This window comes from Pelobates fuscus, chromosome 4 (assembly GCF_036172605.1).
Source record: "Pelobates fuscus isolate aPelFus1 chromosome 4, aPelFus1.pri, whole genome shotgun sequence".
In the NCBI taxonomy this organism is placed as follows: domain Eukaryota; kingdom Metazoa; phylum Chordata; class Amphibia; order Anura; family Pelobatidae; genus Pelobates; species Pelobates fuscus.
In genome coordinates, this window is record NC_086320.1 from 347,669,097 (window position 1) to 347,696,949 (window position 27,853).

Below are 27,853 nucleotides of genomic sequence, written 5' to 3' on the forward strand. Positions count from 1 at the left end.
TAAATGTGATTACTTTGTGTTATATATTATACATACATACACACACACGTATAACAATATTTTTCTTAGTAAATAAATGCAAGAGAGCATGTCCCCCTCACCCCCATTTAAATTAAATCAATTCAAGACTTCAGAACATTTTAAACCATAACATCATTCAATATTAATAGAACTTCAGAGTTCTTTAAGTATGGAGGCTGACTCTCCACGACATCATATGAAGGTATGACACAAGTGAAAAAAATTAATGGTACTAGGCTTTTTACCTGCCTGTTTGTATGGAAAATACAAAATGCCTCTGAATTCATGGTAAACACAACAAAATAAATCTGTTTGCAGTTTCCTGAATTTAAGAACAATTTGTAAGAGCGACATAAAATAATCAAAATTACTACTTTTTTTTAAAGGCCCTTAACAAATTTGTTGGAATTTATGACTTGATTGAAGAAAAGAAAAACCATTAAGGCAAAACAAAGTGAAACGTCATCATCACCGGACCAACATCTCATTATTACCGACTTCAGACATTGACAAGGTGGTGTTTCCATAATTATTTTGTCCAAAGCAAAATCAGGAAAACCAGTGGCACCTGCTAAAAAATAAAATAATACAAAAACAAAGTAGAACAATGTTTGTTTCCCCATAATATAGGAGAGACCCAGAATATTATCTTAACCTTAAGGAGCAGTTTTTATAAAGGGCACATATTAAAAATGTCAAGACATACAATGTTGGGACTGGAGGATTTTTTTTTCCTGTTTCTTTCAATGAAGTAAAAAATGCACAATAGCAAAGCTTAATCTTTTATCAAAGTTGATCGGCAACATGTCTACATTTACAATGCTACCAAGTTTGGTATAATCCATCCATTACGTTGATTTTTATTTTTTTTCTCTTGGAAAATAAATTACGATAGCAATGCCAATAGACATTAAATATAGAATAAAGAAAATAAGCTAAAATATTTGTTTGGGTGACAAAGACGGTTAAGATGAACATATTAAAATAAGAAATTCCAAATTTAAAATATATATATATATTTTTTAATAGCATCACCAAGATTCACTCCTCTTAAAATTATATTTTGTCCATGATTATGGGATTATCAGTGTGTGTATATTATATATACACATGCCTATGGGCCTAACAATCAAATGAGAATATCTGTTAAGATAAAGGCACAGCTTGTCCACTTGTTCTGAAAATAAACATTTATGAGACCGTAATAGTGAATATATAATTGCCTAATGGATTACGATTACACAAATGGGTTTATGTCACTCATAGGCCTATATTAATCTAAAAAATAAATAATTTAATCCTTTGATTGACAGGGGTCTGATCAATGCTACTCAGTGGGTTGCATAAAACCCTGGCACCCTAAAGGTTAATATGACTCCCTTTGTCTATGGAACATAAAATGGTTTAAATTGCTCTCTCTTAAGCAGTTTCCCCAAGATGCAGTATGCGGTTGTCATGTGGTCGCAGTCCCTGCTTCTCTCTTATTTTTTTCAGTTGAAACACTACAAAACAAAAACCCAGTATGTATGTGTGTGTATATATAGATTAGATAGGTGTGTAGGGCTGAGCTGGATGAGTCTGTTTGAAAACAACTGCTAAATAACAGTGTTTCCTCCTCTAACCCACATGTGCACAGGAAGGGGTTTACAGTAAGTTCCTGTTGAATATTAGCAGATTAACTACATTCTTTGCTGGTGGTGTATGCAGATCTGAACATTCTCTTTTGCATTTCGATAGCACCACATAGTAATTTCATGAAAATATAAAAAAACAAGTACAAAAAGTAAAAGTTGTTTATTCCATTATTATTATTTTTTTCTAGCAGACTAGAATATTTTTAAATGCAGAAAAAAAAAAAGCCCCCAAAACATCAAATAACGTGGTGAATTGAAGGCGATACTTTCTGATGAGCGTCATGGTGTACTGTCATTTGCAGAAAACAAAAAAAAAAAAAAATAACACAAGAAAAACCAAACAAAAAATAAAAACACACACACACACACACACACACAAAAGCAACTGGAAGCAGTAATAGTGCCACAGGATTGAATTTAACCTCTTTGTGACCCCTTTATCATAGTAATCCATGCATTCTGCAAGTCAAAAAGGTGTAAACTTGGTAAATTGCTTTGTTTATTGAAACCTTCACTTTAAAGATTAACATAGAATAAATAAAAAAAAAAATGCATTTTGTTGTGCAGACCATGGAGTTTATTTACTAAACAGAATTGTGGTGAATGGACAACTTGACTGCAAAATGCAAAAACCTGTTCACCAACTGTGAGTGTTGGTAAACTAACAACTGACTTGTAGGTGATGTTTAAAAAAATAAAAATAAAAAAGTTCCTTAGGTCTGGAACTGGACATTGTCTCAACACCATTCTGGCGAAGGCTTTGCACATTGGTCAGTTTAAAACTTACAAGGTTATCCACTAAACACTTAATTCTGGAAAAGGGAATCAAAAATGGCAAAATGCATGGCAATATCCGGAATCATTTTCCAGCTCATCTATTTAAATGCTGGCTTTTGGCTATTTTAGCGTTAATGTTGCCATTTGTCTTTAATTTTCTAAAGTTTGGTGTTTAGTGAAAAGAATGGGGATGAGCTGGAACACTGTCCAACTTGTCCCCCCCCCCTAATAAAAAAAAATTGTCAGGGCATTCAACAGCTATTTCTGTATGTATGGATGTATGAATGAATGTATATCAAGTCACAAAGAAATTCAAGATATATTAGTCAAAGAAAATTGATTTATTTCAACATTGTATTTATATTAATTATTCTATCTTGAGTGTTTCTGTATTTATTTAATATCATAAAAGGATGCAACCAAACCTGTATTACCATTTGCATTAAGTAGATAACTCCATTGACATTTTTTTTTTTTTATTGACATACAAATCAACAAAACGCACAGTTAGCATAACAGGTAAAAATACTAAAATACAATAAAACAGCTTACGTTTGTTCCTGGGTAGTCATTAAGACTGCACTATTAAGGCAGTATCTATTTGCAATAACTTTGAAAGCATAGTCAGATGGAACAACATATGCAAAACACATTGAGCCCCAATTATACTTGTTACAAATCGCATCTGAATCAGAGGTTCATTCCTACATACGAGGATCTATTCATTAAACTGTAAATTGTTGTAGGATGACAACTGATTTGCAAAATCTAAAAAAATGTAAATAAATTAGTCGTATTATTTTTTTCTCACAATTCTTTTTGGGTCTAGAATTTGTGTGGTCTAATTTCAAAGGCTGGAATTAAACTCTAGGTCAGTTTAGACACTGAAATGTCTATACACCAAACAGCAAAACATGGTGAATCTGAAACTTAATGACATAAATCTGGATAAATTCTGACTAGAGCTCAGCTAGATAATATTTTCAAATCACCCATTCTGGCCTATATTTTGACATTTAGTTTTCAATTAAATACAATTCACTATTAAGTCAATAAACCCCTTTGGCTATAAACGTTTCTAAACATTATTTTTAATTAACTGCTCAGCCAATGAAACAGCTATTCTGATATCATGAATTTAGCAAATAATCATTCCCTCTGCTAAGAAAATATGGCAGATTAAGAGACGTCCAAACACTACATTCAGATATGTATACATTTTTAATATGTTAACACTTGAAGTACCATGTAGTTCTCAATATATAAAATACTGTATGGAATGATAAAACCCTAGAAGGTCTAACCTTTATTTTAAAGTCTTCAGGATATTTAGGCCTGTACAATCAGTTTACCATATACATCATGAAAATTACAGCTAGTGACATTCATGCACCCAAATCATTGTTTTCTTTGCAAACATAATAACAAAAAGTAATAACATGACATTTTTATTTTTGCAATTAGACCAATAACGTGCTGCAATTGTGTAGATCATTTACAATTTTATTTATATTATATACAGCATATAAATGTATCTGCAGTGGGTTTTCTGATTGATATATCCATCCTATTTTTATTGGCTCATCAGGGTTTTTAACAGTGAATGGAAACTAGTAATTCCTACAAATTATTATAATAAATTGATTCATGAAATGTATTGGTATTTTAAATTGTTTAAAATAATCCTGCCATTTGGTGAAGGATGATTACAATAAGTTTTTCAATGTGCAGTGTCCTGGGGCCAACCAATGTTTATACTTTGTTTTTTAAAAGAAGTGCTAGGGTTTTATAAGAAACTTTGATACCTGACTAGGCTCCTCACCTGTGTTCTTAAACAGAACAAAATATGGTCACTAAGTAAAAGCTATTCAGTGTCCAAACATTCTCCCAACTTTTTCTTGAAATGAAGAATGTCAGAATTTCAGCAATGTAGGTAATGGAACTCTTCATTAATAAACTTCTCAGTAGTATTAAAAACTGCAAGAAAAAAACACAAGCATAGGTTAATATGGAATACAATAGGAAAAGAAATGATGTGAAAAAGATTGCACAGGTTAAAACTGTCAAACATTGCATCTAAGTCCAAGAAGAGGCTACAGGAGATATTATGTAATTCTGGCACAGGTTTACTATCCCCCCCCCCCCCCCCCCATACAGCAGGGGGAGGACTGAGAAGGAGGGGCTGGGTTACACAGCCAGGAAATACTGCAAGTTTACACTAGCTGGTTGTCCTTCGGGCACTACCATTGTTTCCAGCCCATCGTGGCTGTTTTCCTGATCAGAAAGAAGAGGGTGGGAAAATAAGCAGGTCTTGCAAGATCTCTGTGCAGCATAGTTTACTACATACACTCAGGGGTCAAGGCAGCTCGGGTTTATGTCTCTTGGAGAAAATATAACCTTACCAAACGTAAAAAGAGCGTAGCTCTTTTGTGCAAGCTGTGCTGTGGGCTTTGGAGTCCAGGAGCACGGGTCTCTTATAGAATGTTTAGCTCAGTAGCTATTTTATGGAATACAAAAGGTTAAAATAAGGCCCTTGTTTATGTAAAAACAAAAAAAACACAATAAATTCACAAATGCAATAAAATGCAGAAATCAATGTGTTTAAATCTGCTCAGCAGTTAGGGGAAAATCGAAGCAATTAATATAAATATATAAAAAAAATAAAAATAACCAACAACAACTACTCACCAAAAATACAAAGAAAAACAAAATATATATTATATATTTTAAGGATTTGACGGGGAGTAGGTGCTGAAAGAATACCTCGCTAATTTTTAGATGCTCTATGGACGGCCTAGCTAGTGGCAGCACAGAATGAGGGCTACACAGGGCTAGGTGCAGGATTAAGGAAATCGGTTAGTGTAGATTGGCAGGCACGAAGGGTAAAACAAATATAGAATTTAATATAATATAACATAATATAATAAGAGCCATTCGTGGGGAAGGCAATTTATTTGTTTATGTTATTTGTTCTGTTTGATTATTATATTATCATCATTATAAATCAATGATAATAATAAAATCACAGAGGGAGCTGCTAGGAGCCTGATTAAACCGTGTCAGTATTTCTCCAGGTCAATAGGTATAAAAGGACTCTCCTGTTATTTTCGATGAGGTGTGCTGTGAGCCCCGAGTGTCAGATTGCTGGGCCAGGTTATCGGCAGAGCTGCGAGGGTTCTATTTTCCGAACGTTGCGCGCGTGGTTTCATGGTGATACATTGTGTAAAAGGATGCACACTTCCGGTTTCACAATAACCGATCAGCCAGAGAGAAGTGCTCACGTTTCATGGCCAGTTGATCCCGCTTTAGGGCTGAAAACGAGCTAAGGATTGCAGGGCAGGGTATTCTGTTCCCAAATCTTTTGTCATACCTCCTGGTCGGACACACGAGGAGGGAGTGCTGTACCCCCTGCCATCCTGTGCCTGCCATAGCCTCCCCGGGTAGCAATAATCATTCCACTCCCTGTTACATAGATCGTTCTCTGGGTTCTAGATAGAGGCACTTCTTAACAAACACCAAAACGCCTTATGCAACCTATCTGGAGTCTGCCCTTGCTCATCAGAACATTGGGTTTATTTCAGTTATTAACCCTTTGTTTGTCCTTTTGACAACGGGGGTTTATTTACTACATTGGGATTTTTTTTTAACTAAAATCCCAAATTGCCATAAAAGCCAAATAGAAAATACAACGGAGTTTGAAAAATACTACAACGCTAAGGTTTAGTAAATAATGAAAACAAATAAAAAAGTGACACTAGTTTTATAACCTAAACCGTGAACTGTATGGAATAATAAAAAAAATAATATATATATATATATCTCAACATTCAGGCAAAAGCTGTGACTATATAGCCATGTTAAAACTACATTTTGGAAATCGGGATTTTATTCACAGCTTAGTGAAAACTTTGAGCAGACATACAAATATATATATATATATTAAAAAAAATGACACAAGCTAAAATGTGTTTACACAGAGCAACAGCGTTTTGGGCAATTACAAATCTGAAGATGGTAAAAGGTAAATGGCCAGTAGTAAAATTAAAAATGCTCAGCAGCCAATTACATTTAAATTATATGACGCCGAATCGTTGTGGTTGCAATCACTTGTTTGACAAGCTCAGAAATAAAAAGTTGAATTGACACACAACGCACTGCAGCAAAATTAAAGGTTTTAATTGGAAAGAGGGAGAAATAATAAAAAGAGAAATTGGAATACTGTGGTTTTTATTTTTTTTTTTATAGAAAGGTGTTCTCTTGGCAAGGAATGGACTGTATATGTGTACATGTTGTAACTGGCTGATCTGAAAACCCTTTACTGAGCACTGAAGTTAAATTAGCAGAATCTTGTCATGGATAATTTTGCACCTCCATACTGTAACAGCTAATCCACATGCCTCCTTTGATTTCATTCTAGTTATTCAGACAGGAAAGACGAGAAAATGTTTCAAATGAAATGAAAAGGGGCGTTTGGATGAGTGGCTTATGCTATTCACCTTTCTGTGAAGAATACCAATTTGTGCTGTAAGAGAAAGTTAAATTGTATCCCCCCCCCCCCTCTCACACTATTGTAAGGGGGTAAATAACACGTGACTTTACCCCCAACATGTTAAGCTATGTATTTACATATAGGGGGTTAAGGATCTGTGATAGGAAGAGGCCAGTTTGGAGTTGTGCTTGCTTTTCAAGTGTCCAAAGTTGAATACGTGCTTTTCATAATGTGAATCACTTTTAAAATATACCCATCAGAATCACTAGAAGCTGGGCAAAAACATTTACAAGATAAAAACTCAAAACATAGTAGTAAAACTGTCAGCACTGTAATCACACATGTATCATAAAAAATAAATAAAAATGATGAAATATATGTGTGTGTGTATATATATATATATTATGATATACACACACACACACACACACACACTTTTAATAAAGGCAAGGGATATCCATAATTAAAAAGGACTACAATCCCTCAAATACAAATTAAATATATTGTGAAAATAGTCTTGATTGTGTACTGCATTCAAAGTTGCTGTATCTTCTCCACGAGGGGAATGTATAGGAAAACAACTTTGTGTATAAGGTGTGTTGGTGTATAAGGTGTGTTGACTGATTAAAAGATAAATAAAAATAAATAAATAAATAAAAAACATAAAATACAATGCATACCATTTCTTTTCACTTACATTGTTTTTTGGCTATACATGTGATCAGCAATTAAATATACAAAAAAAGAAAAAGAAAAAAAAAAGAATAGAAAGATCAGTTTAAGGGTTAATGTTTATTTAAAAAAAAAAAAAAAAAAGAAAAAAACATCCCACAATAGTCTAGATTTATCACCGTTCACCAGCAGACTTTATTTTCCTCCTAAGAAGAAAACCTTTTCATAAATAAAAAAAAAGTCACAACAACATGTTTGCTTAAACATACACAGACAGCATTAGCAACATAAAACACACTTTAGATTTTTTTTCCCAGTTCCAAATACACTACTTTTAATTAACCCTTTAGGATAAATGATTTTGTGCACTTAAAACACTAAAGGGTTTAATATTTCATTAAACAGATAATTGTTAAAAATAAAATATAAAAATATATCTATATATAAAAAAAAAAAAAAAAAAAGAATTCATAGTCTGTTTATTTTAGCCTAAATTTCGCAATTTTATTTACTACTTATTACTATTTAGTAAATAAACCCTTAGAGTTCATAAAATGCATCTCTGGACATTTTATACTTTAACGTAAAAAATCATCTTTGGAAAAAGGGTGAGCGTCACTTCTTTTAATATACATTTTCAGTATTTGGCATTAAAAATCAGGATTAAACAAATACATAGATCACTCTCCAAAAATCCATCGTTTCTAAGGAAACTAATTTTGGTGCTTTTCCCCCAATTCACATCCAGTGGAAAAACTATGCTGGTTCCCTAATGATTTTCTTCCATGTGCATCAAGTGGAAAATACACATTAGGGCCTTGGCAATACAAGAATTTTCCCAAAGGCACAGCATGAGCATGAGATTCACTCAACTCTATTTCTGCATTGAGGAGAACCCAGGCACATATATTCCAAACATATTCACAAGGAGGGGCCTACAATTTAAGCCCTTTATGCAAACAAGTACTAAAGGAGAAAGCCAGTATTAGCCACATTTTATAAACAATGCCCATAGAGACAGACAAGTTTTGAGTATTAATTAAAAAAAGAAAACCAAAAAGCACTCAAACACCCAAACTAATAAAAAAAACAAAAACAAAAAATGTCTGCAGTATTTAGACAATGTTATGTAGCCAGTATGCAAATTGCTCCTGGAAATCCTTTGCAAGTAAGTGTTCAAATGAACATCTGCACAATAGTCAGGTACAGGAGATATGACATTTTAACCTTAAAATTATACATTTCTTGCTCCTAAATGTCAGAAAGGAATCCTTAGCCAAGTTTCTTAAAATCACTAGAGAATAGGTGTTTCTGTTTAACAGTATAGTATACAGTAGAGTTTATATTTTCAAGGTACACACAACATTTTAACCCTACACAGACTGTTGGGGATTAGCAGTATATGGTTACATATAGTTCAGCTGTCTGTTTTATACACTTCTTCTGTCTTCCATCTGGAGACAGTAGAAGACAGAGTCTCTATCATGAAGTTTCACATAATCAATACACTGCATGAAATACAAATGTGCTACAATAATTATATATTATGCAGAATATTCTATGGTGCAATAAAATGTGGATGGATCAAGCTACCAAAAAAGCACAATATAAATAATATACCATATAATATGGTAAAATATTTTATAAATAATAAAGAAACTATTTAGACTACTATGTTATCGTCCAACCCAAATAGACTCCAAGTGCTACTGAATTTTTAAAATTTATTTTATTCAATGTACAGTAAGTGACATATATATATATATATATATATATATATATATATATATATATATATATATATATATATATATATATATATATATATAAATCAATATCCCCTGCACTCACGCTTGTGATGTTCCAATGCCGGGCGCACTACCAGAGCTCCAAAAAGGTACAACATCCAATAAGAAAAGGCTGCTCTCCAGACTTAAAACGAAAATTGTATTGAATTTTTTTTAAAAATAATGACCAACGTTTCGGTCCCCGATCGGGATCTTCCTCAGGGTCAGAGACCCCTGTAGGTTGTCCTGTAGTCTCTGACCCTGAGGAAGTCTACTCACCCCCCACCCGAATTAAAATTAATTATATATATATATATATATATATATATATATATATATACACACACACACACATATATATATATATATATATATATATATATATATATACACACACACACACACACACACACACACACACGTGATTAAAAGATTCAGCACGGTTGAGTAGAAATTTCACAAAAAATAAAATAAGGATTTAAAAGTTTAGAGATAAAAAACCCCCCACAAAAAAAAAACACCAACCCAAAGACCCAACAACTACACAAACCAAACCATAAAAAAAAATAACACATGCTTAGATTCACCAACATCTCAATATGTAACCTCAAAGAAAAAAAAAAAAATCAGATTGATGACTGATGTCATGTCACACAGATCATGCATAGATAAATGATATAAAAGGTAGTTATACTACTCGTTAGTCACAATCAGTGACATTCTCAAGAGGTAACCCATAATGTATCAGTTGCATGCCTGGTTCTATTTTCCTTATAACATAGCAACAGTTAGTTAACAACAGAATGGATGTGTAAACCATGACACTATATGAAATATTTCTTCCATTGTGCTAGCAGTTGTAATTTTCGGTTTGAGGTTTTGATGAATGTGATTCATCTAGTCCTTTAGGGTGGCTGAGATTTATGGGAAATTTAGTTCACTAATATCGACAAAGTCAAAATTAGTCATTTTTACTCACTCGAACACTAGCAAATAAATAATACAGGACATATAAAAATCTAACAACCTACATCTTTCAAAAATGGATGGAAAAAGATGCCTTCACACAGGTGGTAAAAACTATGGCATTATTAATAACAGATTGAGTCCATTGTCTGCAGGGCACTGTGAGTGTCTCTCATACCAGCGACGGCACTTTTTCATCTTTAAACACAGTATGCATAAGAAGCAGAACAATGGCAGCAAATAATCATAAGAACTCCCTTTTTAGGGAGGAGAGGAGGGTCAACAATCAGTTAGGGTTTGTGATTGTGCAGGCCCCACACAAATACATTTGAATGAATGCTTAATGTAAAACCAAGGGAAAGGACAATGAGCTCTCTTCTGCAAACACTGTATATCATGCTTTTCTTATCTTCTTTAAACAAACAGAATCTACAAAAAGTCTGGCCATTTAAAATTAATGACAAACTGACCCCCCCACCCCCAATAAAAGGTTTTGAGAACAATTGTGATATTTGAGGTCTTAAAACAATTCTTGCAGGTGAGACCCTTTAAAAATAAAAAAAAATAAAAACATATATTTATCTGTAGATTAGTTTGTAATAGTATATGTTACACATTAATATAAATACATGCAGTTTGTTTGGCGGTCTTGCAATCCGTAGATAAGACCTTTAATTAAGGATATATATACACACACACACACACACACACACACTCTCGCAAAATACTGTACAGGCTGTATACACATGATTACAGGGGCTCTAGAATGCAGGAGAGCTAATGTTAAGCAGCTCATATGGATTAAATCTCCCAGTCTCTCGTTAGTTCCTCAGACTTGCACGGCCACAGACTCCGTGATTTCCAGCAAGCATCTGTGGCCTCGTCCATTCACTTCAGTGAAGCAAGAATTATTGCATTAAATTGAGGTTATTGGTATGGAATCCCAATTTCACAAATCTGAGGCATTATGCTATAAATTTAATTCATTACGAGAAAAAAATAATATACAATCATGCAAGACAGGATAAAGTTGTGCAAAAGGAAAAAAAAAAAGTGTAATTTTCCTATACGTCATCTAATTTTTACTTTAAGTGGTTGTATAATTGAACACCACTTATATAAAAAGATTGATATTGTGTATATATATATATATATATATATATATATATATATATATATAAAAAAAAATCAAATACCTATGAAACAGAACAGATATAATATGAGATATATTCAACGTAATCAATAGATAGTTTTAAAAATGCTGATGTGCTGTATTTTTATGCAATGCAATAATGAGCAGATGTCTTCGACATTTAAACGGTAATTTCCAATCAAACAATCTCCCCAGGTTTGTCATAGAAAAATAAATACACACACACATTCCCAATAAATGTATTAGGTAATCAGTTGAATTCAACCCACGCAACTAAAATAAATTGCAGCCCTATTTTGTCCTAAGTTGCATTATATTCAGAATTATAAAAAGCTAATCGGTAAACATGGAGTTACCACCAGCAACATTCTACTGGTTTCCACAGTGATTGATCCATATTTAGTACCTTTTCTCCAGACTTGCAGTGTATACGCAAAGTCTATTTATCAACAACCCTTTAGGTGCTGTTGATATAAAAGCCAAGTTATGTTTTCTCGGCCAAAAGATTTTAGACTACAACTCGTAATTCCGCTAGGCAGCTGTGGCTATAGTAATGCGGTAATTAGAGGGTCAACATCTGGTCAAATCAAAACTGTAAAAAGATACAGTGTGATTGATAATAAAAACAGGATTGAGATTTCATTGAGTTACTATCACTCTCAAGATTACTTTTTTCCCTCAGTTGTGCAGGTGTGCAAAGCAAAGGTCAGCTTTAATACAAACCAGCTTGTTTAGCTATGGCTCATATCTATTGGCTATAGCGATATTAGGTAAAGCCTGGGCAGGTAGAACAGGGGTTAATGATGGATAGCCTCAGCTCACTCACATACACACTGTGCTTCCCAGCTCTGTAATCCACAGCCAACCAGCTGCCCTGCTTTTACTATAACTGCTTCTGTAAATGGGCAGGCCTAGTAAGGAGGCGTGTGTCTATGTATGGATCTGGGGCAGTCATTAACCCTTTATAGCTGTATAGAGAGCATTGCAGGCATGGCCATTTCAATTAGTTTTGTCCTCACGTTTACTTGCACACACATTCCAGATTTCATTTTCTTTTGCAATCTGATCACACAATTGTAGTTTTTTTTCGGGACAAAAACGTTTGTCAGATCCATGACTTTCAATAATGTTACACATATCCTATTGCAAAATACCAGTAACGATAAAAAGTATTGCCCCATGAATTTGCAGAATTAATGTGGTCAACTACATTCAAGTAGTTATATGTAAAATTAAAATTAAAATAAGATGACTAATCACAAACATAGATAAAAACCCCATACTCTACCACTACCTCCTTTAAATGTTCTCCATGGACTGACTACATCTCTCTCCACCTGCTTAGGCGAACACATGCCACAACACCATAACTACTTTTACAGGAACACTCCACATAAAGCCACACTTTAGCTATATATGGGGCAAAAACACCTTCCTGGCTGTCAAAGAGCTAGGGAGGTTATTATCCTCTAGTTGTACCTAGCCAAGAGCAGTGGAAGGCTTACTTACGTTTGCCTTCCCTCTTCAGTAACCTTTATTACAGCTCATTGAGATGCATTTGAAAACTGCACTTGTGGCTCCAGCATAGAGTCTCCTCAGTGCTGGGTTGGAAGAGGAGGGTTTGAAAAGGTTGCAGACAAGAGATCTGCAGCTTTTTGGATATAAAATGAAAAAATGCTGCAATAAAGTCATGTATGTTTTCACTGGGGATATTTGTACTAAATAATTAATTTTAAATTTGTTTGGGGCGCTGTAGTTTTCCCTTTAAATAGTAGAGCAAAACCAGTCATATTGCGCTACGGAATGTGATGGCGCTATATAAATAATAAAATAATAATAATATTGCACAGTAGTAAGTATGAATGGTTAGTGGAGCATTAACAGTAGAATGCATGCATTCATGACAATGTTGCTATACTTTGTAAACACATTAATTGTGAAAATCTGATGGCTAGATTTAGACTATTAAAACATTTTTTATAGCTTAAAGAATACAATAAAAATAATAATTTTTCCAGCTCACCTTCCGCAACATCATAGAGGAGGCATGGCCTACTCCGTGACAGTCCAATCCTTCTCACAGAGGAGCATTGGGGACCTGATTGCATGCGCAGCATATGATCAGCATGCATTCAAGCATCTTCATAATAAAGCACTGTATTCAAGTTTTACTCTGTCTGTGCCTCAGAAGCATCTCTACTGGCTGTCAGTATAAGCCACTAGATGTGTATCTTACAAAAAAAAACCTGCAACGTTAATAGAAAACGAACCATTGCACCCAGACCACTCCATTAAAATTAAGTGGTCTAGGGGACTATATGTGTTTTTAAGGCAGAAGTCTACAAAATACATACTTTAAAGTGATATTTTTCATGAGTGGCCACTTCAGTGATACAATGCATACATACATTATTTAAACCCTTTAAAAGGTATACTATAGGTCTGGGTTCGACAAATCCCAGGCGCCAGGTCGATATGGCGACTAGGAGTTTTGTCCTGGAGTCTGGGATTGGTCAGCCCGTTCATCCGAGGCAGCCGGCATTATAGCAGTAAAGTAATGGTTCATATATTGTAAAGCGCAACGGAATCTGTTGGCGCTATATAAAAATGGCAATAATAATAATAATAATAATGATATGCAACCATCAATTAAACTGTGCATGTACTGCTCAATTTAAATGGCCGAGGGAAAATGGCGCCAGGCAGTGATGAAGTGAGCGGTCATTTGCGTGCTCTTCTTGCTCTGGTATCTCGCGCGCCCTGCTGTGAGGCCGGCATATGACTTCACTCTGGCCCCAGCATCAGAAGAGAGCAAGAAGTGCTTGTAGGTGATCAGCGCAGGGAAAAATTGTAAATGTATGAGAGAATATGTGCGTCTGTCAGTGTGTGTGTCTGTCTCTCTCAGTATGTGTCAAATCAGTTTGTGCCTGTTTCAGTGATCTGCTCCCCCTCCGATTGCATGGGAAAATATTTTTCCCAGCCTATGCCAGTCTCGCTTCGGCTGTCTGCGCCTCCATGACTGAAATCATCAATCTTGATGATCTCAGCCAAACACATTGTGCAGCACTGGACTAAGAGTCACCTCTAGGAACCATCTGAGTGACTGTCATTAGGTGTGTTACTAGGCATCAGTTTACATTGAAAAGTCTGTAGGGACAGGTTATAGACACCAGAACCATTACATTAAGCTGTAGTGGTTCTGGTGCCTATAATGTCCCTTTAAGAATTGTATTCCTCACTCCTAAGTTTTTTTAGCTTGCTCCTAGATGCCAAGCAAATTTGTCAAACCCTGCTATGGGTACTAAGACACCTTTGTCTCAATTAAGTGGTCTGGCTGCCATGTCTGCCTCATTTTAACTCTGCAGTGTAAAACATTGCATTTCTGCAGAACATAAATTTTTACATTGCAGGGTTTAAAATGCTCTATTCGCTGTTGCTCTGACAGCCACTAGAGGTACTTGAGGTGAAACAGCAGAGTAAAACCGATTGTCCCAGTGCTTTCCGGTGGGATTGGCTGAGACAATCAAGACTGATGATCTCAGTCAAGGAGGAGTAGCCAGCGCAGAGAGGCAGTGAGTTGTGAGACAAAAAGGTTAGTAAACTTTCTTTTTACTCCTAAGGGGTGTGGGGAGCAGGTGTTTTCGAATGACTAATAGGACACTATAGTGCTAGGAATACACATTAAAGTTCTTTTACGCTAATCCTATAAATTATGAACTATATTATTCTGGTTTTAGCAATACACCTTATAAAATAAATATATGTACTAATTTTTTTTTTTTACAAAAATAAGATAAAAAAAGTCACTCTTAAAACCCAAACATAAAGCTACACTTTTTTTACCAAATAATTTGTTCATTTACAATATTACAATATTTATAATTTTAATTTTAAATTCACGGTTCCAGTAGCTGTCCTGTCAATGCAAGGAGATTTTAGAAGTATCACTCACAAGATAGCTGTTCTATTTCACAAGTTCATGTGAAATGGTGTGAAAACTGCGTACATAGATGGCTGTTATTAAAGTTGCAAGAACACTAATAAAAACACATGTATTGGGCCAAGTGCTAAAACTGCTAAATTTGCAGACCGTGACCCACTTGTCCAAAATGCACTGCCTGTCCATGCCTACGTTACACTAAATTTAGAGCTTTGGGAAGGCTAGAATTGTGATGTAAATTTAAGATATTTAAGAAGCTGTCTCCATTGTGACCAAAAAAAAAAACCTGAAAATAGTTGCAAGTGAACATCTGTAAGTTTTTCCAGAAAAGTGTGTAATTAATGTAATTATTTAATGAAAGGGTTTAAGGTTACAAACTCCTTCAGATATCATCCCTGTCCTGTCTCATCTTAAAAGGACGCTCTCATGGAACACAATTTACAATTAATTTGTGTACTACTGCCTTAATATAAACTGCATATATATATATAAATAAATATATATAAAAAAAAAAAAAAAGAAAAAAAGAAAACGAGAGAGAGAGAGAGAGAGAGAGAGAGAGAGAGAGAGAGAGAGAGAGAGAGAAAAAGAGAAATAGAGAGAAAAAAGAGATTTTGTAAAGAAGGTCTGCACTGTCTGTCTTCTTCCCATATAAAATGATTTATTGCTTAAAATTAGCATAAAATAAACAAATTGCATAAAATGTCAATGTTTCAGTTCCAGTGTGGGACTTTCCTCATGTAATGTAAAAAGCTACTTGTTCATACACACACTGATTAGTCACAACATTAAAACCCCATATATCGTGCAGGTCCCCATGTGCTGCGAAAACTGCTCTGATGCGTCGAAGCGTGTCCTGTAGTATCTGGCACCAAGACATTAGTAGCAGATCCTTTAAGTTATGCAAGTTGCAAATGGTGTCTTCATGGATCGGATTGGTTGTTCCAACACATCCCACAGATGCTCAATTGGATTGAGATCTGGGGAATTTGGAGACCAAGGCAGCCTCTGGAACTCTCTGTTATGTTTCTAAACCATCCCTGAATTATTATTACCGTATATACTCGAGTATAAGCCGACCCGAATATAAGCCGAGGCCCCTAATTTTTACCCCCAAAAAACTGGGAAAACGTATTGACTCGAATATAAGACTAGGGTGGGAAATGCAGCAGCTACTGGTAAGCTTCTAAATAAAATTAGATCCTAAAAAAATGTTAATTGAATATTTATTTACAGTGTGTGTATATAATGAGTGCAGTGTGTGCGTATGAGTGCAGTGTGTGCGTATGAGTGCAGTGTGTGCGTATGAGTGCAGTGTGTGCGTATGAGTGCAGTGTGTGCATATGAGTGCAGTGTGTGCATATGAGTGCAGTGTGTGCATATGAGTGCAGTGTGTGCATATGAGTGCAGTGTGTGCATATGAGTGCAGTGTGTGCATATGAGTGCAGTGTGTGCATATGAGTGCAGTGTGTGCATATGAGTGCAGTGTGTGCATATGAGTGCAGTGTGTGCATATGAGTGCAGTGTGTGCATATGAGTGCAGTGTGTGCATATGAGTGCAGTGTGTGCATATGAGTGCAGTGTGTGCATATGAGTGCAGTGTGATATGAGTGCAGTGTGTGCATATGAGTGCAGTGTGTGCATATGAGTGCAGTGTGTGCATATGAGTGCAGTGTGTGCATATGAGTGCAGTGTGTGCGTATGAGTGCAGTGTGTGCGTATGAGTGCAGTGTGTGCGTATGAGTGCAGTGTGTGCGTATGAGTGCAGTGTGTGCGTATGAGTGCAGTGTGTGCGTATGAGTGCAGTGTGTGCGTATGAATGCAGTGTGTGCGTATGAATGCAGTGTGTGCGTATGAATGCAGTGTGTGCGTATGAATGCAGTGTGTGCGTATGAATGCAGTGTGTGCGTATGAATGCAGTGTGTGCGTATGAATGCAGTGTGTGCGTATGAATGCAGTGTGTGCGTATGAATGCAGTGTGTGCGTATGAATGCAGTGTGTGCGTATGAATGCAGTGTGTGCGTATGAATGCAGTGTGTGCGTATGAGTGCAGTGTGTGCGTATGAGTGCAGTGTGTGCGTATGAGTGCAGTGTGTGCTTATGAGTGCAGTGTGTGCGTATGAGTGCAGTGTGTGCGTATGAATGCAGTGTGTGTGTATGAATGCAGTGTGTGTATATAAATGAAGTATGAGTGTGTGTGATGCAGTGTGTGTTTGTGTATGTGTTGGTGGGGGGTGGGCATTTTGATTATTGTTTTTATTAATTATTATTTAAATCATTTTTTTTGTTCTATTATTATTATTTTAAAAAAAAAATTATAATTATTTTTATTTTATAAATATTATTTTATTTTATTTTTTTCGTCCCCCCTCCCTGCTTGATACATGGCAGGGAGGGGGGCTCTCCTTCCCTGGTGGTCCAGTGGCATTGGCAGTTCAGTGGGGGGAGGGGGGCTGTCAGGGAGCACTTACCTCTCCTGCAGCTCCTGTCAGCTCCCTTCTCCTCCGCGCCGGTCCGTGCAGCTCCTCTGTCAGCTCACAGTGCAAGTCTCGCGAGAGCCGCACTATGATCCCGTGGCTCTCGCGAGACTTACACTGGGAGCTGACCGAGGTGCTGAACGGAGGAGAAGGGAGCTGACAGGAGCTGCAGGAGAGGTAAGCGCTCGCTGCCAGCCCCCAGTCTGTATTATGGCAATGTAAATTGCCATAATACAAACACTGACTCGAGTATAAGCCGAGTTGGGGTTTTTCAGCACAAAAAATGTGCTGAAAAACTCGGCTTATACTCGAGTATATACAGTATATATATATATATTTTTTTAAAGTGCGGCAGGATGCATTATCCTGCTGAAGAGGCTACTGCCATCAGGGAACACCATTGCCATGAAGGGGTGAGCATAGTCTGCAACAATCTCTAGTTAGGTAGTGCGTGTCACAGTAACATCCGCATGAAAGCCAGGACCCTAGGTTTCCCAGCAGAACATTCCCCAGAGCATAACTCTGCCTCTACCGGCCTACCTTCTTTCCATAGTGCATCCTGCTACCATGTCTTCCCCACGTAAGTGACGCACTAGGCCATCCACTTTATCTAAAAGAAAACATGATTCATCAGATCAGGCAACCTTCTTTCATTGCTCCACGATCCAGTTGTGATGCTCACGTCCCCATTGAATGTGCTTTCAGCAGTGGACAGAGGTAATCAAGGGCACTATGACTGGTCTGGAGCTACTCGGCCCCATCAGGGCCGGCACGTCCATAAGGCGGCACAGGTGGCCGCCTTAGGGCGCACCGGCTCTGGGGGCGCAAAATTCCAGTGACCGGCAGGAGGGAAGTGCTCCCTCCTGCCTGGTCACCTCCTGGATCCCCGGCGCGGCGTCCGGCTGAACTGAATTGCGAGGTGGCGAGGGAGCTCTGATCTCTCTGACCGGCTCCCTCGCGCGCCTTTTGCTGATGCCGCGGGAGCCGGAATATGACGTCATATTCCGGCTCCCGCGGCATCAGAAAACAGCCTGCGAGGGAGCCGGTCAGAGAGATCAGAGCTCCCTCGCCACCTCGCAATTCAGTTCAGCCGGACGCCTCCCAGCAGCCCCACTGGACCACCAATGAGAGACCCACGCCAGCTCTCCAGGTAGGGAGGCTGGGTGGGAAATTTAAATTAAATTTAAATTATTTATTACTGTGAGTGTGTCTGTGAGTTTGTGTGTGTGTCTGTCAGTTTGTGTGTGTGTCTGTCAGTTTGTGTGTGTGTCTGTCAGTTTGTGTGTGTGTCTGTCAGTTTGTGTGTGTGTCTGTCAGTTTGTGTGTGTGTCTGTCAGTTTGTGTGTGGGTCAGTGTGTGTGTGGGTCAGTGTGTGTGTGTCGGTCAATGTGTGTGTGTCGGTCAATGTGTGTGTGTCGGTCAGTGTGTGTGTGTCGGTCAGTGTGTGTGTGTGTCGGTCAGTGTGTGTGTGTGTCGGTCAGTGTGTGTGTGTGTCGGTCAGTGTGTGTGTGTGTCGGTCAGTGTGTGTGTGTGTCGGTCAGTGTGTGTGTGTGTCGGTCAGTGTGTGTGTGTCGGTCAGTGTGTGTGTGTCGGTCAGTGTGTGTGTGTCGGTCAGTGTGTGTGTGTCGGTCAGTGTGTGTGTGTCGGTCAGTGTGTGTGTGTGTCGGTCAGTGTGTGTGTGTGTCGGTCAGTGTGTGTGTGTGTCGGTCAGTGTGTGTGTGTCGGTCAGTGTGTGCGTGTCGGTCAGTGTGTGTGTGTCGGTCAGTGTGTGTGTGTCGGTCAGTGTGTGAATGTGAGTATGTGTGTCTGTGTGCATGTGAGTTTGTGTGTGAGTATGTGTGTCTGTCAGTGTTTGTGTGAGTGAGTGTGTGTATGCATGTGAGTATGTGTGTCAGTGTGTGTCTGTCGGTGTGTCTGTCGGTGTGTGTGTGTGTGTCTGTGTGGGCATGTGAGTGTGTGTGTGTTTGTCAATGAGTCTGTCAGTATGTGTGTGTCTGTCAGTGTGCGTGTGTGTGTCTGTCAATGAATGAGTGTGTCAGATAAGTGAGTCTGGCTGTCAGATACGTCTGTGTTTGTCATTGAGTGTGTGTGACTGTCAGTGTTTATACACCCCTGACTGTAGCGTGGCCAAGCGGAGTGTACCGTGGTACAGGAACTTCTGTTTCCTGTTCCTGGCAGGACTGACAGGAAAAGCTCACTGTACCGGGATTCGCTCCGCTCAGCCACGCTACAAGAAAGGTAGGAGGCACACCAGGAAGGGGACCACTATCGGGGTGGGTGGCGCACCAAGGGACAGGGAGAGGAGGGGAGAGATACCCTGAGGTACAGGAAAAGGAGGGAGGGGGAGAGGAACACAGGGGGGAGGGGAGAGGAACACTAAGGGACAGGGAAAGGAGGAGAGAGGGGATAGGAACAGTAAGGGTCAGAGAAGGGAGGGGACCATTAAGGGGCTGGAGAAGGGACGGGGAGAGGGGCTGGATGTGAAAAACACAGCAGGGCTTGAGAAGGAAAGAGACACACACAAAGGAGCTGGGAAGAGTAAAAGACACAAAGGGGCTGGGAGAAAAGGAGTCACACATAGGGTCTGGGAGGAGTAAGACACACAAAATGTGGGAGGATGTAAGAGTCATACAAAGAGGAGAGATAGGAGACACACAGATATTTAAAGACGGGATAAGAAACACAAAAGGGAGGTTAAGAGGCACAGGTGAAGATGTTTTTTTTGTGGGGGGGGGGAGAAAAATGCATCTTCGCCTATGTACCCAAAATTCTTTGCACCGGCCCTGGGCCCCATACACAGCAAACTGTGGTGCACTACGTGTTCTGACGCCTTTCTATCCTGGTCAGCATTAGGTTTTTCAGCAAGTTAAGCTACAGTAGCTCTTCTGTGTGATTGGACCATGCATGCTAGCATTCCCCACCTACATCAAGGAGCCTTGGGTGCCGGTGACCCTGATGCTAGTTCATAATTTCCCCTCCCGCAAACCACTTTTGGTAGTTACTAAACACTGCATGCTGGAAACAACCCACAAGACTTGCCATTTTGGAGATGCTCTGACCCAGTTGTCTAGTCATCACGATTTGGCCCTTGTCAAAATCACTCAGATCTTTTTCGTTTGTCCATTTCTCCTGCTTCCAACACATGAAATTCAACAACTGACTGTTCTAATATATCCCACCACTTGACAGGTGCCATTGTAACAATATAATCAATGTTATTTACTTCACCTGTCAGCGGTTTTAATGTTGTGGCTGCTCTGTGTAAATGTATTATAATTACTTCCAAGAGGTGTTTTGTGAAATATCCATGGCTGGTGCACCAGAGAGATAATGGGATGTAGAAGGGACAAACAAGACGGGCGACAGTGCCCTTTAAATTTGGAAACTATGGCAGCACAGGTAACAGAATGTGTGCATCTAGCTTGTTTATTAAAGGGACACTGTAGGCTCCCAGTAGAACATTATGTCCCTTTGAAGTAGTCTCGTTGCGGTCTCTATATTGCACTTAGCACTGCAATGTTTACATTGCAGCTCTAAGTCTGCCCTGAGTGGCTGTCTACCAGACAGCCACTGGGGGCGCTTTCGGAATCCAAACTGACATTTGGTCCGTTATCTGATGCTGGACGTCCTCACGCTCTGCATGAGGACCTCCAGCGTCAGATTTTCCCCATAGGAAAGCATTGAATAACGCTTTCCTATGAGAAGGTCTAGTGCGCATTAGGTCTCCCCCACCGGCTGGCGTCGGCGGGGGAGGAGCGCAGGCAGAGCCTGATCCAGGTAAGTGGGTTTTAACCCATTCAGCCCCGCAGGAGGGGGGCACTGTAGGGATCTATAGTGCCAGGAAAACATGTTTGTTTTCCTGGCACTATAGGATCCCTTTAAGCAGGAGTCAATGGGACATCTTAATATCTTAATCCATGTGAGAGCGCTTACCACTTAAGCAAGTATGCTCTCTTACTAAGAAGTAACTATCTAAAATGTTATGTTCCTATATGTTATTTATTGTACAGCGGTTTCTTATGACTTAGTATAAAATACAATAAAAATTCTAAAGTAGGGCTGCACAAATACCAGGCGCCAGGTTGCTGTAGCAACTGAAATGGCAGTGTTTACATAGAAAAGCGTGCAGGGCCAGGCTATAGACTCCAGAACAACTACATTAAGCTGTAGTGGTTATGGTGCCCTCTAATGTCTCTTTAAGAGTTGTATTTTTGCCGTTGTAAAAACCAGGCCCCTAACTTTTTTAGCTGGCTTCTAGATTCTAAGCAAATTTGTCAAGTCCTGTTCTAAAAAAAAAAAAAAAAAAAAAAAAAAAAAAAAAAAAAAGAGAAAAAAATCTGCACCAAAAACCTGCAAAATTTAAAACCTAAAATAGAGGTGATAAAACAATCCTGGTTTGGTGAACACACTCCATGGGGATATTCACCAAACTGAATTGTCATGGAATGACTATAGAATGACATATTTTAAAACCAACTTGGCCATTGTGCCAGGCCCATTAATTTGGTCTAAAGTGTAAAACATTGTGGTCACTTCCTGGGTTAGTGAATAATTCTGCTTATGCTTTCTTAGGCACAATCAACTTCACCATGGTGTCTGGCAGCATATGAGAAGCATTGGATTGTGGGAGAGTGATTGGCACACATGTGCCAAATGTCCCCAATGCTGCTGTATGAGAAACACTGGGTTGGACAAAAGTCATTGGAGCTGATGTCTTCTTTGGACGAGAAGCTACAGCGCAGAGACTGTCCTGGAACAGGATTACAGGTAGGTTTTATCGCTTGTTGATTTTGTAAAATTTTTTTATTATTCAGTAATATAATCTAAAAAAGGAAAAACACTAACAATAACAATAAATACATTTTTAATAATTGAAAGGGTCTGGTTAGCTAATACTGTGTTATGTCTGCGCAGCTTTTAAAGTGAGCTTCTTTAGTTGTTTTTTCTGCACATTACTATTATTTTTTTGGCATTTATATAGCGCCAATTTATTCAGTAGAGCTTTACAATATTATAAAAAGGACGAAATTTAATACAGTCTAGAGGTGGGGTAATCACATTTGGGTTTACTGTTTTGTGAACTTTTCTTAAACTGTGGATCTATGTTGAGTTTACAGTAGGTTATACGCCATAAACTATATTTTGCTAAATTGTAATTTTATCCACATGATATCAGACAAACGTGAAAACGCAAAAATTGTTTATTTGCACAACAGGCCTGCTTATTCACCAAACTCAATTGTGGGGAACCCAAAACCAAATTGCAAAATTCCCGCTAAAAAAATGTATCACCAATAGACCAACATAGTTAAACTCAGTCAAGTTTGAGATTTCCTGCTGTTGTCCAGTAGTTCTAGATTCTACTTTTTTTTTTTTTTGGGGGGGGGGGGGGGGGGTTTAATTTTCTTTGGTCCACAAGGTGTTACTTATTTGGCAGGTTGAGGTTGACAGACCATTATTTAAAATGGCCAAGTCTAATATACAGATTGTTTGATTCACCAAACAGGGAATTGCCAAGAGAGTTGCAATAATACAAGTCAAAGTTGGATTAAGAAGGTTTCCAATTCAGTTAGTTATTCAGAACTGTCAATTTTTCTGGTCAATTTACAAATTAGTGAATACCCCCTCCCCCTCCCCCCCCCCCCCTCCAAGTGCAATGAAACCATGATTAATTGTTAGTTCTAGATAAGAGTGTGTACTATGTGTTGTGCTTATGAAGCGGTTAAGGAATATTTCAATACAGATCTCACTTTAGAAGATCTCACTTATTTGAAATAAAATTTGGCCGTTCTTGTTGAATGAAAGAACTCTCTTGGCTAATAATTGAGAACTAGTGCTCAATGGGGTATTTTTGAATATGCCAAGATTATTTGAGTAGTAACTTAGTACATACGGACAATTCGCGATGCAAGGGATTCACACTTTAAAGTTTAAAGTTAGGCAAAATTAAAAACAAAGTAAGATATGTCGACAAGTAGCAGAGCGCCTGCAGCAATCAGGGGCATTTCAATATGACCTATGGAGTTTGATCGTACTCCATAAATCTCTTTCAAGCAGAAGTTTATTGAATAAGTTGTGTGACTACTTTGTCTCACGTAATTGCTGATCTTTGGCAAAACGTGTCAATGGGCAAAGATTGAGCCACCACATTCCGACATTTCTCATCAACAACCACACCTGATGGAAGCTGGTACACTATTACAAAATATGTGCCAATGGCACTTTGCTGCACAATATGATCTATGGAAGATCACTACATATACCCTGTCTTGTACTTTCATACAATAGTCACAAGGAAGCTGGTAGTAGCTGACGAAGCATGGCGGTGCCATGGAGGAAAAAAATGCCAGGCAAATATAACTAACCAAATGCCCCATCTCACCCTACCAGCACTGTACAAACCAATAATGTAGCTGGAGGGGTCTATTGCAAAAAGAACACAAATCCCCCGGAGATGACAAATTTAGAGATCTAGCAATATCAGAAAATTGGCGCAGTGATTAGCAAGGAACGCACTTAGTTCCTTACACCGTAACTTTTACAGCCACTTAAAAAAATATCCTGTCCTAATGTGTTTTACACCCCACCTCCTATAGACTGTAAGCTCGTTTGAGCATGGTCCTCTTCAAGCTATCATTCCTGTAAGTTTTCTTGTAATTATCCTATTTATAGTTAAATGCCCTCTCATAATATTGTAAAGCACTACGGAATCTGTTGGCGCTATATAAATGGCAATTATAATAATAATAATAAACAAAAAAAATCATATATATTATTATTATCAATAAAGCGCTAATCGTTCTGGCAAAATAAAAGGATACAAATTCTGAAAGGAACACTTATGTGTATTCCTGAGCCTATAGTGATAAAACCTATTTTAGGCTCCCAGGCCCGGTTGCCCCCCTTAAAAAGAAAGAAAACTTAACTTTATTCCAGCGTTGCGTGGTCTGCTGGCACGCTCTGCCTCCTTGGCAGAGTTCATCAGAATGGATGATGTCAGCCAAGAGGCTATCGCGTAAGCAATCGATCAGCATCTGCTTAATAAAGATGCATTGAATCAATGCATCTCTATGGAGAATGTTCAGTGCCTCCATGCAGAGCCTGTGCAGCACTGATTCAGGAAGCACCTCTAGTGGCCGTCTGAGTGACTGCCTCTGAAGGTGTCCCTAGGCTGTAATGTAAACACTGACTTTTCTCTGAAGAGGCAGTGTTTACAGCAAAAAGCCTGCAGGGACTGACTATAACTACATTAAGCTGTAATTGTTCAGGTGACAATAGTGTCCCTTTAAGAAGACACTACTTTTTTTATTCATTAAGTTCTGAATTGAAGATTCAATTAAAATTTTTAGCCTAAAATATACATTTTTAGTCACAAATCAAGAACTAACAGTGCATGTACACCAACATTTCTCTTCTATTTTAGTTATGAATGAATAAAAAGCTTGCCCATGGGTACATTGTGCATGCATGACTTAATGATTAGCAGATTGGACAAATTTAATTAATGCTCAGTAGAAGAAAATGAGATTACATCATGCACATGTGAGAACAACTTTTTAGGGTCCCATGTAAACTTCCACAGGCCCCCCATTTATTTTGTACTCTCACATCTGCAAATCTTCCCTCAAACCTCCCCCCCCCCCCCCCCCAAGAACTCTTAGAGGGGCGGTTTGCAGAAGACAAATACCGAATAAGAGAAATTCCATGTATGCGTAATAGTAAAACACTTGAAACATCAAAACATCATTTAGAACCCTTCATCCCTGCATTGTGCGTTGTTGTGAACACACTGGAAGATAGTTCTATTCTAGTTATTATTGTACTAGGTTAAGTCAAAACAAAGCGGTTTTCCTGACACTATAGTGCCCTGAGGGTCCCCCTCCCGTGGCGCTGAAGGGGTTAAAACCCCTTCTGCAGCTTACCTTAATCCAGCGCCGGGCTCCCTCGGCGCTGGTGACCTCTCCTTCCCCCACCGACGTCAGCGGAGCCGAATGCGCATGCACGGCAAGTGCTGCGCGTGCATTCAAAGTGTCCATAGGAAAGCATTTCTCAATGCTTTCCTATGGACGCTCTGGGTGATGGAGGCGAAATGTGCCTCCAGCGTCGGAGATGCGCCTCTAGTGGCTGTGCGGAAGACAACTACTAGAGGCTGGATTAACACCAAATGTAAACATAGCAGTTTCTCAGAAGCTGCTATGTTTGCATCTGAAGGGTTAAAACCTGAGGGACCTGGCACCCAGACCACTTCATTGAGCTGAAGTGGTCTGGGTGACTATAGTGTCCCTTTAACAGTGGCTTTTCAGAGAAAAGGCAGTGTTCATATTACTGCCTAGGAACACCTTGAGGTGCAGTCACTCAAACAGCCACTAGATGTGATTCAATGCATCTCTATGAGGAGATGCTGTTTGGCACAGACACAGTCTATTGTTACAATCTCAGCTAATTAAAAATTGATGATCTCAGCCAAGAAGGTGTAGCAAGCCGCAACGAGATAGGCACGGCGCTGGTAAAAGGTAGGTTTAATATATTTTTTTTTAACCTGAGGCAAGGGGGGCCCCAATGGTCTAAAATGTGTTTTCACAATTATAGTGCCAGGAGGAAATGTTTGTATTCCTGACACTATAGTGTTCCTTTAATGAAGCAGTTTTGTTGAATACATCATCCTCCTGTGTGTGATTAAAGCTCAATTTACAGAGCAGGAGACTCAAAAACAAAACAACAACTTATAAAGCACGTTAACATCTGAAAATGACACCATTTTGTTTTTATGCAGGCTGTGTGAGTGACACAGCCAGGGGAGGTGTGGTAAGAGCTGTATAAACAGAAACAAAAGTGATTAAACAATTGAACAGTGAGACTGAAGAGGCATGATCTATACACCAAAACGTCTATATTAAGCCATAAGTTGCTTTGGTGCCTATAGTGTCCCTTATTATTGGTCTATAGCTCTATAAATAAATCAGAAAATATTAATGTATTATTGTAGTTAGATCTAATTTTTCTTTTAATATAAGTAGTAGTATGTGTCAGTTTTGGGTTTGCTAGCTGAAGAAAAGGTTAATATTATGGCGACATTTCTGTCACACCCTTAATAATATGGCTGCTAGTTGTATTTAATTTTGAAGCAAACTGTTCTATTTTAATATTAAAATATAAAGTGTTACAATTATGGGCCCTAAGCTGTGTGAAAGGTTCTCACTATAAACAATGTGCTGAGATAAGCATGTGTTTGCAGTAAAGCACTGAGTATACTGACCTGGGTCCTGAGTAAGGAAGTTGTTGTGTGCATTCTATGCTTCGAATCCTTGCATGTCTGAGGGTTCCAATGCTACGTCACATGTCACCACGCCCACTTCAAGTGTTACACCACGCCTCTTTCCCTCTCCTTCCTCAGCTCGCAGCGCCGAGCGGTGCAGTTACGCGGAGCCGGCCGCTAGGGGCAGTGTTGTAGCAGTTGAGCTCGGTGTGCTGGCCGCGCATGCGCTGTAGCCCCCTCTCCTCGTTGTGATCCTGCCTGTGGCAGTCCGGTCAGCCCCGGCGACATGAGGCGGCTCCAGCGCACGTAATGCGGGAGGCTCGCAGCGGCCGGCGCCCGGAGCCGAGCCCCCCTCCAGGAGTTTAGAGCTGTAATCGGTGTCTGTCTTTCTGATCGGGCCCCTGTAGATGGTCTCCGGAGATTCGGCGGCGGCAGAGCAGGAGGAGGAAGGGCTCCCGACTAGTATGAAGGAGATGATCGGAGGCTGCTGTGTCTGCTCGGACGAGAGGGGCTGGGCCGAAAACCCACTGGTATACTGCGACGGGCATGGCTGCAATGTGGCGGTGCATCAAGGTAACCCGGGGGGGAGGGGAGGGGAGCCGGGGGGCGGGGCCAAAGGGGGGGGGGGAAAGCTGTCATGGGAGGTCAGGAGTACACTGACACACAAAGGCCTTACTCAAT

General features: G+C 38.9%; 1 protein-coding gene and 1 long non-coding RNA gene across 6 annotated transcripts in view; one reads left to right on the forward strand and one right to left on the reverse strand.

The window, feature by feature from the left end:
- Positions 1 to 27,853, forward strand: part of MLLT10 (MLLT10 histone lysine methyltransferase DOT1L cofactor) — a 182,673-nt gene that overhangs the window by 7,554 nt on the left and 147,266 nt on the right. For 4 of the 5 annotated variants that reach the window (XM_063452530.1, XM_063452533.1, XM_063452532.1 and 1 more), the window contains exons 2-3: positions 22,489 to 22,683; positions 27,580 to 27,745. In XM_063452530.1, the coding sequence (XP_063308600.1) occupies positions 22,561 to 22,683; positions 27,580 to 27,745 (289 nt within the window). In that variant the 5' untranslated portion in view covers positions 22,489 to 22,560. Of the gene's footprint in view, positions 1 to 22,488; positions 22,684 to 27,579; positions 27,746 to 27,853 lie in introns of those variants that run through there. The other variant, XM_063452534.1, reaches the window with a different exon arrangement.
- LOC134609109 (uncharacterized) lies at positions 535 to 27,616 on the reverse strand. Its single transcript, XR_010090785.1, has 4 exons — positions 27,173 to 27,616; positions 4,255 to 4,409; positions 2,985 to 3,200; positions 535 to 589 (listed from the first exon to the last, which is right to left on the reverse strand). It is a non-coding gene; the product is annotated as an uncharacterized LOC134609109 (long non-coding RNA).